This window comes from Miniopterus schreibersii, assembly GCF_964146895.1.
Source record: "Miniopterus schreibersii genome assembly, chromosome: 15".
Classification (NCBI taxonomy): Eukaryota; Metazoa; Chordata; class Mammalia; order Chiroptera; family Miniopteridae; genus Miniopterus; species Miniopterus schreibersii.
In genome coordinates, this window is record NC_138115.1 from 14,213,228 (window position 1) to 14,230,313 (window position 17,086).

Here is a 17,086-nt window from a genome sequence, read left to right on the forward strand (position 1 = left end):
CCGCCCCCCACCGCCCCCCGGCGTTTTCGCGCCGCCGCACCTGGGCGCTCCCCCGACGCGCTCAGCCCCGCCCCGGGGGCGTGTCCGGCCGTGGCCCCGCCCCCCTGCGAGCGCCCGAGTCCGGTGCCTCGGGGCTAGCAGCCGGCTGTCAGTCTCCGTGTGGCCGCCGCCGCCTGGCACCGTGGAGCTGGGGCCCCCTTTCGCCTGGGAGTTTTGTGGTCGCATCGGGTCAGCGGTGACATCCCAAAGGCCCGGCCCGGCAGCCGCCATGGTGGCCAAGGATTACCCCTTCTACCTCACGGTCAAGAGGGCGAACTGCAGCCTGGAGGTACCCCCGGCCAGCAGCCCGGCCAAGGACGCCGAGGTAGGGACCTCCTCCGCGCCGCCTCCGCCGGCCGCCTTCGCTCCGGGCGTGTCTGTTTCCACCTCCCACTTTCCCCCGTGGCTCCCTGTCTCCATCTCTCTGTCTCCCTCCCGCACCCTCTCTGTGGATCAAGCCCGAGCCGCCTTCTCCCGGTCCCCGTCCCCGTCCCTGTCCCTGTCCCTGTCCCTTGGCCAGGGGGCAGCGACCTCTTGCCCCTGCCCCCCCGTTGCCTCCTGCAAGGCTCTCAAACTGTCAGTCTCCTGTCCAGACCTGGCAGAGGGACTTTCTACGGTATCAGCAGGCCCAGCCACCAGGGACGCGCTGCCCTTTGGGTGCCCCTTTCCTCTTGCCTGGGTTGGCGGAGCAGGGGTGGTTCTCCAGGACCCTTTGGGGTACCTCACCTGTCAGGCTTGGCCTGGCGGCTGCTGGGCAGCAAAGGCCAGGGCACCTCTGCTTCTCACCTGTGGCCAGTGGGGTTATTCAGCCAGGGGTCTGGGGGCGAAATGACAATCTGAGTGCCTCCCACGTGGATCCTGAAAATGAATTAAGATCCTGTTGCCGTGGGAAGCGGTCTTGGCACACTGGAAATATTTCTCTTTTCTGGGAGCTTTCCTGTGCCTTGAGGGGGATGCGAGGGAGTCCTGGCTTGTGTTTAGCCGGCCTTTCCTCCCGGTGTTGTATCTCTGGCAAAGAGCTCGCTGGCCTTAAAGGTTGGGTTCAGCTGGAGAAGAAAGTGCCCCTCTTTTCTTTTCTTTTTTTTTTTTGAGGGTTTTGAGGGCTATGGCTGCTTTTGCTAGACTGCAGCTCTGCTGTGGCCAAGCTGTAAGTGGAACTCACAGGACCCAGCTCATCATTGTTGCGTGTGTGTGTGTGTGTGTGTGTGTGTGTGAGAGATCACCACTTTTCCCAGCCACGGACTGGGGAAAGTATGGAGGCCAGTGTGCCACCGGCCTTGTCTCAGCATTCTTGGGGGTTCCACCCACCCAGCACCCTTGGGTCTGCTCAGCTGTGTGCACTTGGCTCACTGAATTAAGTATATTCAGGAGGATAGCATCAAAGATTCATTGCCTCTAGCAAGAACAGCTCCGAGCTGACAAGATTCCAAACAGTCTCCAGGTGTAATCAGCTTTCTGTAAGCTGAGCACAACTGCCTTCTCCCCCCACCCCCACCCTACACCCCGCACTCCGCACCCCAGCTCAGTTGTATATCTTCGCAGAGTTTTTGTTCCTCGCAGCTGTGGAAGTGTTATGGCCCTAGTGGTGTTTGGACTCTTATTTAAGTTTGACAGGACAGCACCTGTGCAGGATTCAGGTTTTTTCAGGCTTGGGATGGATATAATGGTTTTTCCAATGGGAACTTCATAATTTAATGAATGTAGGAGCAGTGAAGCTAGTGCCCTTCAAACTCCTTTTGGAAGGAAGCAAAGCATAACCAAGTTTAATTAATAAATTCAATTGGGTAAAATAAAGTAATAGTAAAAATAGCTCTGGGCACTCGCTAGTCCCTTCTTTCTATCACTTATTCCTGTGTTTTTGAGTAGATTGGTGAAAGACTTAGGTTAAAACTCATCTGCTTAGTCTTTTCTTATACTTAGAATGTAAATATATCTGTATCACAAATGTGATGAAAGAAAGGTATTACCAAATGTCAAATATTAATATTCTTCATGGTTTCTGGATCCAGATTATATAATGTAACTTATTTTCATTTTATGATGTCCTGGTGTGGGAGTAAGGATGAGAAAGGAACTATTTTATTTCAAAAGTAGCTGGTAAATATTTTTCAGGTATCACCATTGAGGATTTTTAAAAAAGTGCTGAAATTCGAAGTATCTCTTATGCTATATGTACCTTGAGACAGAGGTGTCTAGTACAGTATATCTCCAAGCTTCATTGGTCTGGGGTATCAATTCCTGATAATGGTGATAACCAAATTTGGAAAGAGAAACCTAAGTGAATTTAGGGGCTAGCTTTCTGGTTTCATTATCAGTGCAAAAGACAGCTAACCCTTGTAGGATTCACTTCTCCATAAGCAGTTAACTAAAATATATTTTCTACCAGCAGGTGTCATCAGTATTTGTGTTTAAAAACCAGCATATACTAGTTGGACTTTTGAAAACATGGTTATATACTTGTTCATAAACTAGCCATTGACTGTTAGTTCCTATGAAAGTAATTTTTAAAGATTGATCACTTTCTTTGCAGAAAGAAGTGGTTATAATAGAAAAACTGGCCTATCCAAAATCCTTTCCAACCTTCAAAGGCAGTTACAGCAAAGCACCTGTGCTCTTTAGACGTATAATGGCTGCTTCTTCAGCATCTGCTACTGGGAGGATGGGGGGCACAGCACTGAATGAGCACGTGCCTTCTTATGTTTTTTTGTGTGTTTTTTTTGTCATTGCAGCCAGCGTGCTGGGAAAGGCTCGTAGGGAAGGGGCAGGTGTTATTGATGTGCATTTGATACCATACATTTGAGTAAAAATGTCCAACAATAAACATGGTCTTAAAAGCAAATCATTAACAAAATTTCTATTCAAGACTTAAGTGCTTTGTAATTTTATTTCAGTGATGATTTCCAGTGAAAGGAAAAATGATATATTTTTAGATTTTATTTTTTAAAAAATATCTATTGACATCTGTAATATTTTGAACAATGAAAATAATATATATATTTAAACAAAAATATTCTGCATGAATTATGACATTAATATAATACTGCTTAATCTGGTGTTTCTTATGACATGAGTGTATGAGTTGAGCTGCAAATGTTCAATTTTAATACCCATAACCAGCTAGATCCTTCTGGCTCTAATCATTAACTGTGAAATCTAAGGCTCTAGACTTTCACAGGGAAACATGGTACCACGTGAGCATCACTAAACTTATTTCTTCTGATCATTGTTGCAGCTTTGCTCAATTGTTCTCTGTTTTTATATTTATTGGGTACTTAACTTCCCATGTCAGGAGGGACTGGTGCTTCTAGCATGTTAGATGCTCTGAACACCTGATCAAGTCACTAAAAGGAAAGCTGTTAGTAGTCATGAATTACACCAACTATAACTTAGAAGTCACTATTTCCCCCATGGTGAGGTTTGTGATTAAAGAAAGAAGGCTCAAATGAGTGGATATGTTGGCTAAGGATTCTGGAGCCTGGTGTAAGGTCTTAAGTGTTTGGGGTCCATTTCATTTTTAATGAAAATACAAAGAGATGTTTCTGTTTCTTTCTAAGAATACATCTGACAATTTGATGGACAGCTTATTTTGGTTTTAAGATTCAGTATCTCAGGTGTTGGTCAGGATTAAAACAGATTTAGTTAGTGGTATTCATCATCTTTGCCTTTGTCTCTTTGTCTCATATGTTCTGATTTTGACTCAGCCAGTAGCCTTGTGTGGCCCTTGGAATGACACCTACCGAGAAATGAAGGCGAGTCCTTTTCTAAGTACCATGTCTGGTGTCTCACTTGAGACTCAACCATGTTGGAAGGTTAACCTAAAGTACATAGTCTCTCTCTGAATAAAAACCCTGAGGGGAGGTAACTTGCAGAATGCCACAAAGAAAATCAGCAGCTGAACCAGGATCCGGTGGTAGGTTTCTGATGGATTTAGTCCAGTGTTTAGTACTCATGTACCTAGTGGCATCTAAGTGTGTTTATCTCTGTGAAGAAAGGGGTGTGTGTGTAAAACTTAACAGACATGTAAAATGCTTTCAAATATTTCTTTTAAATATATAATCTTGAGTACTTTCTGTAACTGAGAAGGTACCTTTAAGCTTTAGCTCTAAAGAGCAAAGTGAACCCTACTCCTCTGCCATAATTTATGTCCCAGTCAGTCCACACATGTATTTGAAAATTGTATGCACCTGGGGCTGTATTCCTTGCCTGCCACTGGAGAGCTAAAAGGGTCCACTGGTTTCCAGTAATTTATACATTTTTTTGGAATCTGTATCATATAGTGTTGAACTGACAATATGTACAACCAACTGCATGGAAATAGTTCCAAGGAGTTACTGCACTAAGAATCCTGGGGTTTCTCCAAATGACTAAATAAATAGACTCCATGAATCATGTGACCTCAGATCTTTCTGGGTGAGGAGCCACATGGAGTTACACAGGTAAAGGCCATCGCTTGCTGATAGGATCTGGTTATGGTCATCCAGCCATGATTCTGACTGAGTCTTGTTCAGATGGAAAATATCTTGGGGGTCTTGGGCCTCCAGGGTGTACATGAACTAGGAACAGGTTTATGAGAGGAAAGTATGTTAACGTTACACATGTACATTTGAGGTTTTTCAGGGCATTGACTCTGGAATAAGACTGCCTGGGCCCCAATGCCATCTCTACCACCTGCTAACAGTGTGGCTTTGGACAAGTTACTGTGCCTCTCTGAGCCCCTGTGTCCTCAATAAAAATGGAGATGAAATAGTTCTACCTCCTAAAATCATAGTGAGGGTCAATGAGATGATTCATGTATAGTGCTTAGCACAGTGCTTGACACATAGTAAGTAGGTGTGTTCAATAAATATCATCAAGACCTTTGCATCTCAAAAAGATTCCTAAAACAATTTTAAGAAGCATGACCACCATCTTAATTTCCTGATGCCTTTTTAAGCACAGCAGTGCATTAGGGGTCTTACTGTAGGTCTTCTAATCATCCCACAATAACTCTCGGGGGTTGGTATAATTGTAGAAGAAACTTAGGCTTAGAGCTGGGTAAGTGGGCTTTCCACGGTGGCTGAGCTAGTAGGTGGAGGAGCCAATACTCACACCCTCGTCTGACCGTGAACTGTTAATTTCCCAACCACATCACATTGCCTCTAAATGACGAAATCACTGGTCTCTCACCACGTAACACATAAAGGATGAACCCTCCTGCTGGAGCAAATTGCCTCATGGTCAGAGGCCCATTTTTTCCTGGGTGTTTGGGTGGGAGACCTCAGCATTAGTCAGACCTCTGTTGGGGAGGGTTTCGGTAACTTCCGTTTTGTGTTTCTCAAGAGCAGGGAAGCTGGTCTTTGGCAGAACTCTGCAGGCTCAGCTCTGTGGAGGTGACACAGTTAGTTCTGCAATTAGTCATTTTGCTTATGTACGTTAACCACCAGCCTTCCAAGTAAACCAATAGCTGGAAGGCCCTGGCTGCCATCTGGGTATTTGCAAATTGTGTCATTTTCTCAATACACTCTGCGAGTGCCTGTAAGATCCTGGATCAGTGCCACTATTTTCATAACAACTGAGTGAAAATAAATTACTGATCATATCCTAATTTCACAAAGCCCTGTGCACATGTAATTGTCATTAATGGTATCATGTGTATACCTGAAAGAGCGGATTCATTTGTGATGTATGCATGCAGTTGCCTTCCATAATTTATCAGTGCTGGTAATAGGTACAGGTCACACACAAAATGAGGAAATTGCTGGGATTGCATTGCCATTTATTTTTGTTGTGTTGGCTGATGGACCATCACGGGTAAAGGGCAATGGTTTCTCATGCCGTTCACTTTTTTATGAATTGACATCAGTTATTAGCTTGGAAGAGGCTGTGTCACAAATTAATCAAGAAAGGCTTCTGAACCTTTGGCTGGCTGGAATAGGAGTGGGTCTTTTTAAGTCTAGAAACACTTGTACCTGGACCTTCCATGTTCGGGCCATTATGTCCTTTTGTGAGAAGGCAGCCCAATTATTACTAAAGTTCAGTTAATTGAAGCTAAACCAGAAACCTTATGGTAAACTCACTGAACTTTTTTTCTTTCTGGCTCTTAAGATGAGGAGGAAAGGAGTAACAAAACAGGCTTTCTTCCGGGGATTTATGAAACAAGCAAACAAAACTAGCCTCCAGGAAATGACCCAGGGTCATTTGCATTAGAGAGCCTCGGAGTGGGAAAGCCTGTGGAGAAGATGGAGCCCAGTTCTTAACCACTGCTCGATCCATTCAATCTCTGCTTAAACACCTGCAGGGACAGAGAGCTCATTACCTTCTAAGGCTGTACATTCTCTATTCAGTGTGGATCATGAGAAAGTTCTTTCTTAGTCGTAATGTTGCTTTCTGGAGCTGAATATTATACAGTAATACTTTCTCATGGGTTATTCCCTTAAATATTTGAAAACTGTTCTCCTGCCCTCCCCATCTACTCCTACTCTATTTCTCTCTGCCCCCATCCCCCTTCCCTTAGGTGCTTGTCTTCTCCTGGCTAGACTCCTGGTTCCTCTAACATTTCCAAATGGAACATTCTGTCCAACTTCTTTTTCTTTCTTGCTTGTTTCTACTGGACATCCCCAGTGTACCTGGAAATCTTGAGTATTGATCAGCCCAAAGACTATATGATGCTGTACCAACAACAAGGTTCCCTTTATGTTTAATGTGCTTCCTTAGACAAGAGATGTATGTTAATACATTGAAAAGGATTTTTGAAATAGAGATGACAGACCAAAGAATATCTTTGTTCACATAAATAATTTATACAGATGTAAAAGAACACTCCAAGATGTCCAATGACAAACGTGCAGTTCGCATACAGGAACTATCAAAGTAACATTATTTAAAATATTCACTTGAATAGAAATTATAGAAATGAAAAAGGCAAATAATAAGGTGCTATTTCATACTTAATTGATGTCACAAATATTTTAAAGACATGATAAAACCCAATGCTGGAGATGTTGCAGGGAAATAGCACACTTGTGGGATGAGGGAACATGTCAGTGCATTTTAAAAGACAAAAAAGATTCAAATCTTTGGACCTAGTATCCCAGTTCTGGGGACGGAAAGCTGTTTATCCAGAGTTGTTCATAATATCATTTGCAATAATGTTTACATTTTAGGTTTGTGCATTTTATAAGTTTCAAAGCACTTGTATATTCTTTGCCTCACCTGAGAATAATTACCTTCATTTTAAAAATGAGTCTACTAAGAATCAGAGAGAGGTTCAGTCATTTTCCCTGGATCACACAGCTGGGAATGGAAGTCCAGTTGTCTGATTCCAGTCCAGCATCCTTTACTTCCTACTTATACCAGTCAGAAAAGCCAACAACCTCTCTGACTTATAACGAAGGAATGGTTCCATATGCCATGGCCTCTGGCATAAAAATAAGGGGCATCATTTGAGCCATTACACACTAGCAAACAGATCTACCCTAGTGTTCCTGGAAAAAATAAAGAGGAAAAAGGAAAAAGGTTGAGCATAATTATATATATCGCATAACCAATCTAAATATATATATATGAACGTGGGGTGTAGAGAGGTGGGGGAAGGGATGTTTCAGTCAGAGCACCCCTCCCTTTCTCATCATGCTAAGTTCTCATTCACAGAAATGCCACCCAGTATTCACATAGCAGTTGGTTATTTTCACATCCATTATCTCCTTTGAGCCTTGCACCAGCTGAAGGAGCTGAGCAAGGCAAGGACTGTCCTCTTTGTTGTCAACTGATGAAACAGATTCAGAGAGATTAGGCCAAAATGTTGGTCTCTCCTTGCCCAGCCTTGACCTCTTGGCATAACACAGTGTTGGCTTAAGCTACTCATGTTCCTGAGTGAGGTCAGTTGTAAACAGCTCTATTTTGGGGGTGTTCAAAGTGAACCCTGTAAACTTGGCCAGAACACTGCATGCAGTGACGTTGTCTTGGGGCCAGTGGGCTGGTGGGCCCTTCCCTTGACCTGCACTCCAGCAGATCCAAGTGCAAGGTTTTTATATTTGATGTGAAATCCCTGTTAGAGTCAACAAAAAGCCCAAAAAGAATGCATAGATCCAAACTTCTATCCATGTAGATGACATCCCTTAGATGTCTTACTCTGCCTGACTGGTATGGCTCAGTGGTTGAGCATCTACCTATGATCCAGGTGGTCATGGTTCGATTCCCAGTCAGGGCACATACCCGGTTTCTGGCTCAATCCCCAGTAGGGGCGTGCAGGAGGCAGCCGATCAATGACTTTCTCTCATCATTGCTGTTTCTGTCTCTCTCGCCCTCTCCCTTCCTCTCTCTGTAATCAGTAAAATATATATATATATGTATATAAAAATGATATCTTACTGAGCTCTGCAGATCTAATTTTCAGCAGAGGTGATCATTAAATGATTAGGAGAAATAAGAGAAGTAGGAGCATTTTCCTGAGGTTACTGTTTCTGTAGATATCCCTAGAAGTGGGCAACCCGACCCAAATAAAACTGAGATCCTATGTCAGGACCTTGAAAAATAAAGTTAAATGTTTAGCAGGTGCCACACATTGAGGAAGAAGCCACAGAAGGGAGAAGGGAACCAGCTAGTGGGTGGAAAGAGATGGAGTTGGGCCCGATGGCTGAGGGGGAAGGTGGGGGCTCAGTGATAAGGCATCCCTTTGTGTGCTTTATGGCCTTGACACAAGGCCAGTGCAAGCTCCCTGATCAAGTGTGTTATCTTTTATTGAAATGCTAACATTTCATAATCCCCACTTGACGCAGGCATGTCAAGAACAACCCCAAGCAAATACTGGGAGGATAATGAAAGGTCCCTGGTGAGACTGTTCTTATTTTTCACACTCATGGGGGAGGGGTGTGGGTGGTTCATCAATATCCTGTTAGGTTTTGACAGTCTTGGTTCATTTTCACACACTTCTGTCAGCCATCCTCCCCGCTGGCTGGTGATTGCCTTGGGTGCTTCTGGGTATGGTCGTGCAGGAGGGGTCTGCCACTGCTGCAAAAAAGGAAACAGACTGTGTGAAGAGGAAAAATTGATGGTAGCCTAAGTGTCAACCACTGACACTAGGTGAAGAGCCGCCTCCTGCTGCCTCAGCTGTTTGATGGTGCCTTATCGGAGAGTTTTGAAGGAGAGACATGAAAGACATCTGATTTTCTCTTGTTAGTCTCTGAATGTTTTATGTCCAGGCTTTAAGAGTCTAGGAGAGTAAGTTTTGTTCTGGCACAACACGGAGTGATGGGAACTCACTTTGGAGGGCTCTTAACTGCTCATCTGAGTTTCTTTGGCAGTATTTATTTCTAAGCTGGTTCTTAGAAGAATTTCTTTACTAGCTGGGGACAGGGCACAAGTAGGCTCAGCTTCTTGAACCTTCATTCTTTGTTTCTGGAATGAGTGGGCTGAGTTAGATCATTATTTCCCAGGAGATGGGTTTCATACCACTTGTGATGGCTCAAGGTGATACAGAGACAAGACACAAAATAACTTGTTTTAAATCCTCACCAGAGAATATGTTGTTGTTTTTATAATTGATTCTAGGGACAGAGGAAGGGGGTGAGAGAGAGGGAGAGAGAAACATCAATGTGAGAGAGAACCATTGATCGGTTGCCTCCCATACGCTCCCCAACCTGGGATCAAACCTGTAACATAGGTATGTGCCCTGACTGGGAATCAAACCCATGACCTTTCAGTGCACAGGACAACTCTCCAGTCAACTGAGCCACCTGGCCAGGGCAAGACATAAAACAATTCTGAATCACCCTCTCTTTCCAGTTCTCTACCAATCCTCCTGGTTATGGCCAGGAGAAAGCCTCCGTGTGCAGCTTGTGTATCTTCAACACCTCTCTATCACTTGCTAATTTTCCTTTTTAACAAAGCTCAGGCTTCAGGCTCTGAAGCTTTGGGCAAGAGTATCTAACAAGAATTTAACAATAAGACTCATTTTTAAAAGTTAGTTTCTAATTATGGCAAGTGATAGTGATTTTTCCCTTTAAGGCAGTGATATTGTTTATTTTTACAAGTTTACTTAAGTAAAATATGAGTAATTTAAGAAAATATTGAGTACATAATAGCTCAGATGATATGTGTACATTTTGCAAAAAATGGTCACGATGGTACCCAAGAGTTTAGAAACAGTGCCTTAGGGGTATCCTGAGGCCATTCTAGGATCAGAACTTGGCAACAAGTTCCCAAAGTTTGGGCCAGCCACTTTCAGACTAAACTCGAAAAGTGGACTTTGAGCATAGGACCCAGATTTCAAATACTAAAGATTTTTAAATAGATAAAAACTGTAGATAATTATTCTGGACTAAATGTTGGCCAATTAAAAACAAAAACAAAAACTGGATTTCTGTTCTAAAAACAAAAATATTTTTCTTTTCAAAGCTTCAAAGTTAGTTTCCAAACTTCCAGCTGAAATTGTTTAACCCATCTTCTTTTGCCCTTCACCCTGAGGGGTAGATTGAGCAAGATTGCATTTTAATTTGAGGTAGCCATTGAGTGTTAGGAACTTGGATTTGAGGGTCAAACTGAGCAGTGTTTGAATCCCCATTTGGCCACTTGTAAGCCAAGATACCTTGGCCCGGTGACTCCTCCTCCAAGCCTCAGTTTCCTCATCTGTAAAATGAGATCTTCTGAGAGAATCGCAGAGATGAAATGGGTGTGCAGAGAGCTCCCACAGAGCAAGTGCTCCGCAGCTCACGAGCAGCCGCAGCAGCCTCTGTTTTGTATATCATTTGAGTGGAAGCTTGGATGACCATCCCTGCCAGTGGTCTGCTGGGAGGTCACTCTTTCCTTTTAGGAAACACCCACCCAGCTTCCCAGGGATTCACATTGGCACTGGGCATTATGTTTTAAAAAACAAAAGATGTTCCAAGCACATTGGTACTCTACACATTCATTCCTGCCAGGTAGGATGAAAAACATCTAGTGTGGTTTTCTACTGTTCCCATAATGACTTTCACACAGGAGGGGGGGCTTGGTAGAGAGGCACCCTGGTCACAGGAAATGAGGAGCGTGTCACCGGTCCTCAAGGCCAGCTCTCACCTGACCGGCTTCATCAGGGGAACCTTAACCAAGCTCCTATCGAGGACACAGACCCAGGGGAGGGGAGGGATGCCCTATTCATTAGCAGCGCACTTTAATTATAAATAGATCCTTTGTTAGAAATGTGGGGAAACTCCATAGTGTGATGGATATGAGTTGGTGAAGAGTTGGACAACTAAGAGTGACTCCTAATGCTCTTTGATTGTCAATAAGTATTTATTGAGACCAGACTCTAGCCAGCCTTTCCTCCATGGATCGTAAAAAAGGGTAGAAAGGCATGCAAGACACCTCTGCTTGAGTTTGTCCAAGTCATTAGTAACCCTAGCAGACAGGCCATCACTGTCAGTGGAAAAGGGGTGTAGGGAAACAGAGGCCTCGTTGGGGAGTTTTGCAGTCCGGGAGGTGCCCATCCAGGGAACCATGAGCGGGCCCTGCGCCACTCTAGGATGCTGGGGGAAGAGCAAGAGGGGCTGGGGATTCCAGAGTGACAGGGCTTGAATGTTGAAAGAGCAGCTCCTACTTTTCCATTCCCTGCCTCAGTCTCCGTCGCCCTTCTGCCTCTGCAGTCTTTGTTCCCTTCAGGCTTCTCACCTGGCTTAGGAAATGAGCAGCATTTTGGTTAAGAACTGAGGCCTTGCTGAGTAGCCGCCTTGGACTGAATCTTGGCTCTGCCGCTCACACTACTGGCTGTATGACAAGGTTCTTAACCCCTCTGAGCCTCAGTTGTCTGCTCTGTGAAATGGGTATATTAATAGTACTAACTTAAGAGAAGTCAAGGAAATCGGGCACAAAGAAGCACTTTGGCACAGCCTGGCATGAAGTCATCCTCAGTATCATGTTATTTGTGTTATAAAAGGAAGTTGTATATCCTGGGAAGCTAGTTAGTGTGGGGGGTAGTAGGGGAGGGCTTTCAACTCAGGTAGATTTGATTTTGAATTTCAACTCTTCCGATTAATTACCGGTGTGACTTGGGGCAAGCCACTTCATTTCTCTGAACACCTGCTTCTGTTTCTATAAATCGGGGTGATGAGGGTTGCTGTGCAAAATAGATGAGTGAGTTTGTGTGTGTGTTTTCCTGCTTGTGTGTGCACGTGCCAGCACCTGGTATGGGGTAACTCCATGGCTGTTGGTGCCCCCTCCTTAGCTCCCAGGGGTCTACACAGCACTTCGTTTTCCACCTGTCAGGCAGAGTCAGAAGAGTCACACCTGGGTCAGGGGTGGGATGACTTCTCTGTTTCTAGAAAATCGCTAGAGTCTGTGAGTAGGTAGGGGCCCTGGCAGCATGTAATTTATTTAATAGTAATTCAGGAGGCTTTGCAGGCTCAGGCAGACCCCTGGCACCCACTTCACAGCCTGCTTTGTAAATTCAGGAGCAGCCCAGAGCCTGACTCCTAAATTGTGGAGCAGACGGAGGAAGTGGCTGCCAGGTAAATGTGCCTTCCCCTCCATCCCTGGGGGCCCCTGGGGAGCCTTTTCCAGGGAAATCCTTGCCTAGTTAGACCCCCTGTCATCTCCTAAAGAAACCCTCCCCTCTAGAGAAGGCCTGAGCTGGAAACCTCCTGGGAACTTTGCCCCTTTCTGCCACAGGAGTAGTTCACCTCAGTAATAAATAGCATTTTTCTCTTACCACAAAACTGCCTTTGTTTCTTCTGGAAACTTTTATTGGCACCCTTAGCACTAACTCTCCAATGGCTAAACCAACATTTTTCACAAAACGAAACAGTCAAATCACAGGTTTGTATTTACTTCTTTTAAGTCAACTGCCATTGTCTATTCATTTTCCCTCTTGGATCTTTGTAATTGAAATGAGCTGCTAGTGACTGGGGACTGGAGCTGGGTCTTTGAGGCTTCTGCCTCCTTGGTCGTTGGCGTGTGATACACTCTTTTTCAAATTCACAGGCTTCTGAATTTTAATAGACTGTAGATAATGATACATCTGGTTGCATATTAATTGCTGAGAGTTAGAAATAACACATAATCACTGTGTTTCAAGGTTGCAAATGTGCAGCACTGAGGGCCAAGGTTTTTTATAAGCCTTAGGAAAAATCCATTGTTAGTGGCCTCTTTTTAATTCCTGTGATTAAAAATGTGCTACAGAATGAAAACTGCCTCAAATAAAGTTAATGTTGTGTTCTGCATGTGTTCAATTTCCTGAACAGCATGCTTTGTGCCTTAGTTTTCTACATACCATTCATTGCTCAGTGGGTGGTAAGATATCAGCTGAAAGCCAAAAACAGGAAAGTTAAAATTTTTTATTTTATTCCCAATTCAATCAATCCCTTGTGGCTGTGCGACTGGTAGTTTTTTCCATTTTGAATAATCAGCTTTCAGTGTATTCTGTTCTCAGTTGAGAGCAGACTGTTCTAAAACACCCAGATGTCGTGTTCCGGCTCCTGAGTGCAGGCATGAGCTGCTGAGGATGCATGTGGACCACAAGATCTGACGGAATACACTGTGCTCGGAAAGACAGCCAGCTGTTACCAAGGAGCACTGCAGATGCATTTTATGTTCCATCTCTTCAAGGCTTGTTTGCTCAAAGTCGTTGTTCTCAGAAACAGAAGCTGGCTGGGGAACAAGAGATGGGAGCCCAGATTCTCCTGCTACAGACCCAGTGCCCTTGGTTAGATGTCCCTGTAGGTTTTACACAGCAGCTGGATGTGGGATCCCTGGTCCCAGCCTAGTGCTGTCAGATGGCAGGCCTGACTATCAGCATCGCTTGCCTGAGATGTGTTTGATCCTCGCAGATTCAGCTGGAACTATCTGTTCTTCCTTTGGGACATTGAGATTAAGATCTAGGCATGCTTTGTCATCTCTGTACTTTTTCCCCCCCTCTTCTGGGAAGTTAAGATAATGCTGAGCTTCAAGGAATGACAGGTGGATGAGAGAGAGAACATGTCAGTGGATCAGTGTGGTCCTTTCTGGAGGCCACGGGTAACATGTTATTTTGGGTAGACATTCCACCTTGATCATCTGACATGGGCTGAATGCCTATCATTGAGTCAGTCAGTATCAGTGAGTTCCTATCATTGCCTAACCCATATAGTAATGGGATCAGGCAAGATTGGAGACCAGTTTTTCTAGCCTGTAAGTCAGCAATGTGGGGTGCAGTGGGAGGGGTTGGAAGTAGACCTCAAGCCCCACCTACTTGGGCTCCCTTCCCCCACTCAGGTTCTTATCTTGGGATTTCAAGGCTGAAGTTTTCCTCTCCTCAGGACATAGCCTCAGATCCTGCCAAGCCACTCCCAGTTTTGCTGTATGTAGCCAGAGCTCGACTAACAAATAGTGAAGGTGCAGGAAGAAATGAAATCAAAACACTGGTCTCATAGCTGCTGAGCCTTGGCGGTCAGAGCATGTCTTGGGTGAGATTGAGGCAGGTGACATGGAGCTCCAGCTTTGTCCCTGGGAGGCCCCGGGGAAAACCCAGAGCAGAATGGATGGGCAGGGGAGAAGGCTGGGGCAACTTATGAGGCAGGGTTGTGCCAAGCACATTAAGACATGATCTCATGTCATCTTCACGACAACACTGTGAGGGAGTAGGAGTCACTGCCACTTCACGGGGGAGACAGAGCCCACGGAGGTTACATTGTTGGCCCAAAGTCATAGGCTATTGAAACCAAAGGATATTATGCTCAGAAAGACCATCTCATATTTTATCCTTAGGTCCTTTGCAAAGAATCAACATCCTTTGAGCCAGAGTGATAACAACTTTGTCACTTGTTACAGAGGCTTTCGGCTTACTCCTGAACTCTGGGGAAGCCTCAGCAAATGTCCTAAAGTACCCTTGGTGTCTGCACAAAACAGTTCCCAACCCCTGAGCAGGGGTGGAATTCCCAGTGGCACTGTCCTGCCCCCCTCCTTTCCCCTCCCTCTCCCCCTCCAACCCAGCCTATGGGAAATCCAGGGAATCCCTTTTACCCAAATAAGTACAGAATTTCTATCCCACCTAAGGGTTTCCAGGAAGTCAGTAGGAAATCACCGACTGCAAGGCCCCAAAACCTCAGGGTCTTCCTCTAGGCCCTGTGGCTGCAATTAGGCCACCTCCAGGGACCTTGTTGGCATCCTCCAGCCAAGGATGTGCAGCTTTGGCCCCATTTTCTAGATCTGGGGATGGTTGTGGCATAGTGGTCATATCACTTCTGTGGCATTATTGTTAAAAATGCATAACCTCAATCTAACCATGAGAAAACATCTTCTGGGGCCAAGGCCTAGAAGAGCTACAGAGGCACGACTCTGCTGGCAGCCCTCACACTTCTCAGGAGATCAGACTCTTGAAGTGCTTCAGCTCTGATCCTCTGGCCCCTGCTGCCTTGATAGAGTAAGTAAGAGCTTTGCTTGACTTTCAGAGGCAGATGTGGAGCCACGGACCACAGAGAGAGCTAAATATTTGGCTTCCTCTTTCTCCGAAAGTCTGTAGTGCCATGTCCGGGCATGACCAAGAAAAGTTTCAGGCAGTGGGCTGGCCTTTGCTAAAAGGAACTTATTGGGGTGTGGGCATGCATTTCTCCTCCTGCCCAAGGTTAAGTAATAGTAACATCCTGTGCAAGAGAACCTGAATGTGGTTTTCTACTAAACTCCAATATTTTAGGGCTATTTATTAGATGTGTTTAATCTTGGGCCAATTTAACCAGTAGCAGACTAATAAAATAACAAATTTAGGCTTGCTGCCAGGACAAATGTTGACTTACCCTTATAATGTTGACTAAAAGGAATAACTTTGAAAGTAATTGAGGAGTGAAACCTTAGCCAAAAATACAGTGTCTGAAACAGTGGTTCTGTTTTATTTTACTGGCGCTGCTAAGAGATTATGCTCTGTGAGCGAGGCTGCTGCTGCCTGCTGCAGCTCTCAGAGAGTCCTACCTTCTACTGAATTATTTCCCAAGGTTCTTTTTATTTTTCCAGCCCATAAACCATCATTCAGCAAAAAATAAATTTCCCCATGGCAGACAAGTAGGACAGTGTGGGGGAAAAATTCAGTGACAGTGAGAAGAATAAAGATAATAGTGTGCTTGAGGTCTTCCCTCAGAAACAAAACAGCATGCCCCCTCAGAGATTGTTGTAAAATTAATTGCTTCTCCCGGGTACGTGTACTGGATCAAATCCATCTAGCTCACTCCACACTCCACCTTTCCTTCATTTTGTCATTCAGTTTAGACGAACATTAGAGTGCTATAATATTTTGCTATCATGTTTTGTACTTGAAGGAAGCAGGGAAGGCCTGGAGGAAATGAAGCCAAGATGACCACAGAAATGGTCATAAAGTGTGATTTCTCTCAATCCTCATTTTTTTACTTGCACCATCTGGGAAGCTGTGTTTGGGGCAGGGACCAAGCAGGCTTTCAGAGGCTCATGCCAGCATTGTGTGAGCTCAGTCATATGTCCCCCTGATGCCTTTGCTTTAACCAAGGCTCCCCTAAAAACCACCACCACACAGACTGACCTTGGCCAGATGCTGTAGATGCTGACTGGACTTTTTGGAGCTGGCTGACTGGCCAGGCAAAGACAGACTTGCTATACAGGGAATAAATACCTTTCCAACCTTAATGTGTTCAGTGGTATGGCCTTGAGAGTTGATGGTTTAATTTTGTAGATTTGCCCAGACCATCTTATGATTCTCCATCCTATGCTTTTTAGCATTTCCATGGGAGGAGCGGCTAGAGAAATCCTTGGATCTTTAGCAGCAATACAACACCCTGTCTGCAGCATGGCCACGAAACTGAACTAATGCAGAGTGTGCTGTGGATTTTATTTATCTAGGCTCTCCTTGTTTCCCATTAGCAAAAGAAGAACACCACTCCCCCCCCCAAAAAAAACCCCACAGAAAAACAAAAACAAGCACTTGTTTTTTTTCTTTTAAAGAAGGAAGGAAATTGGGATGTTTTCCTTATAGGGTCTGATACGGAGAGAGTTGGGCTATTTTATCAAAGTGGAAATCAGATCCCCCTCCCTTGGATGCTGGTGAAAGGCAACCTAACTCCAGGAGAAAATAAACAGAAGGGCGTGGCCTCCGTCTTTG

General features: G+C 44.7%; 1 protein-coding gene across 4 annotated transcripts in view; it reads left to right on the forward strand.

Annotated features, from left to right (window-relative positions):
• Positions 1 to 17,086, forward strand: part of ARHGEF3 (Rho guanine nucleotide exchange factor 3) — a 273,431-nt gene that overhangs the window by 210,920 nt on the left and 45,425 nt on the right. Inside the window, exon 1 of one of the 4 annotated variants that reach the window (XM_081160294.1) lies at positions 134 to 364. The exons of the other annotated variants lie outside the window; for them this stretch is intronic. Coding sequence (XP_081016420.1) covers positions 269 to 364 — 96 coding nt within the window. The 5' untranslated portion in view covers positions 134 to 268. Of the gene's footprint in view, positions 1 to 133; positions 365 to 17,086 lie in introns of those variants that run through there. 4 annotated transcript variants of the gene reach the window in all.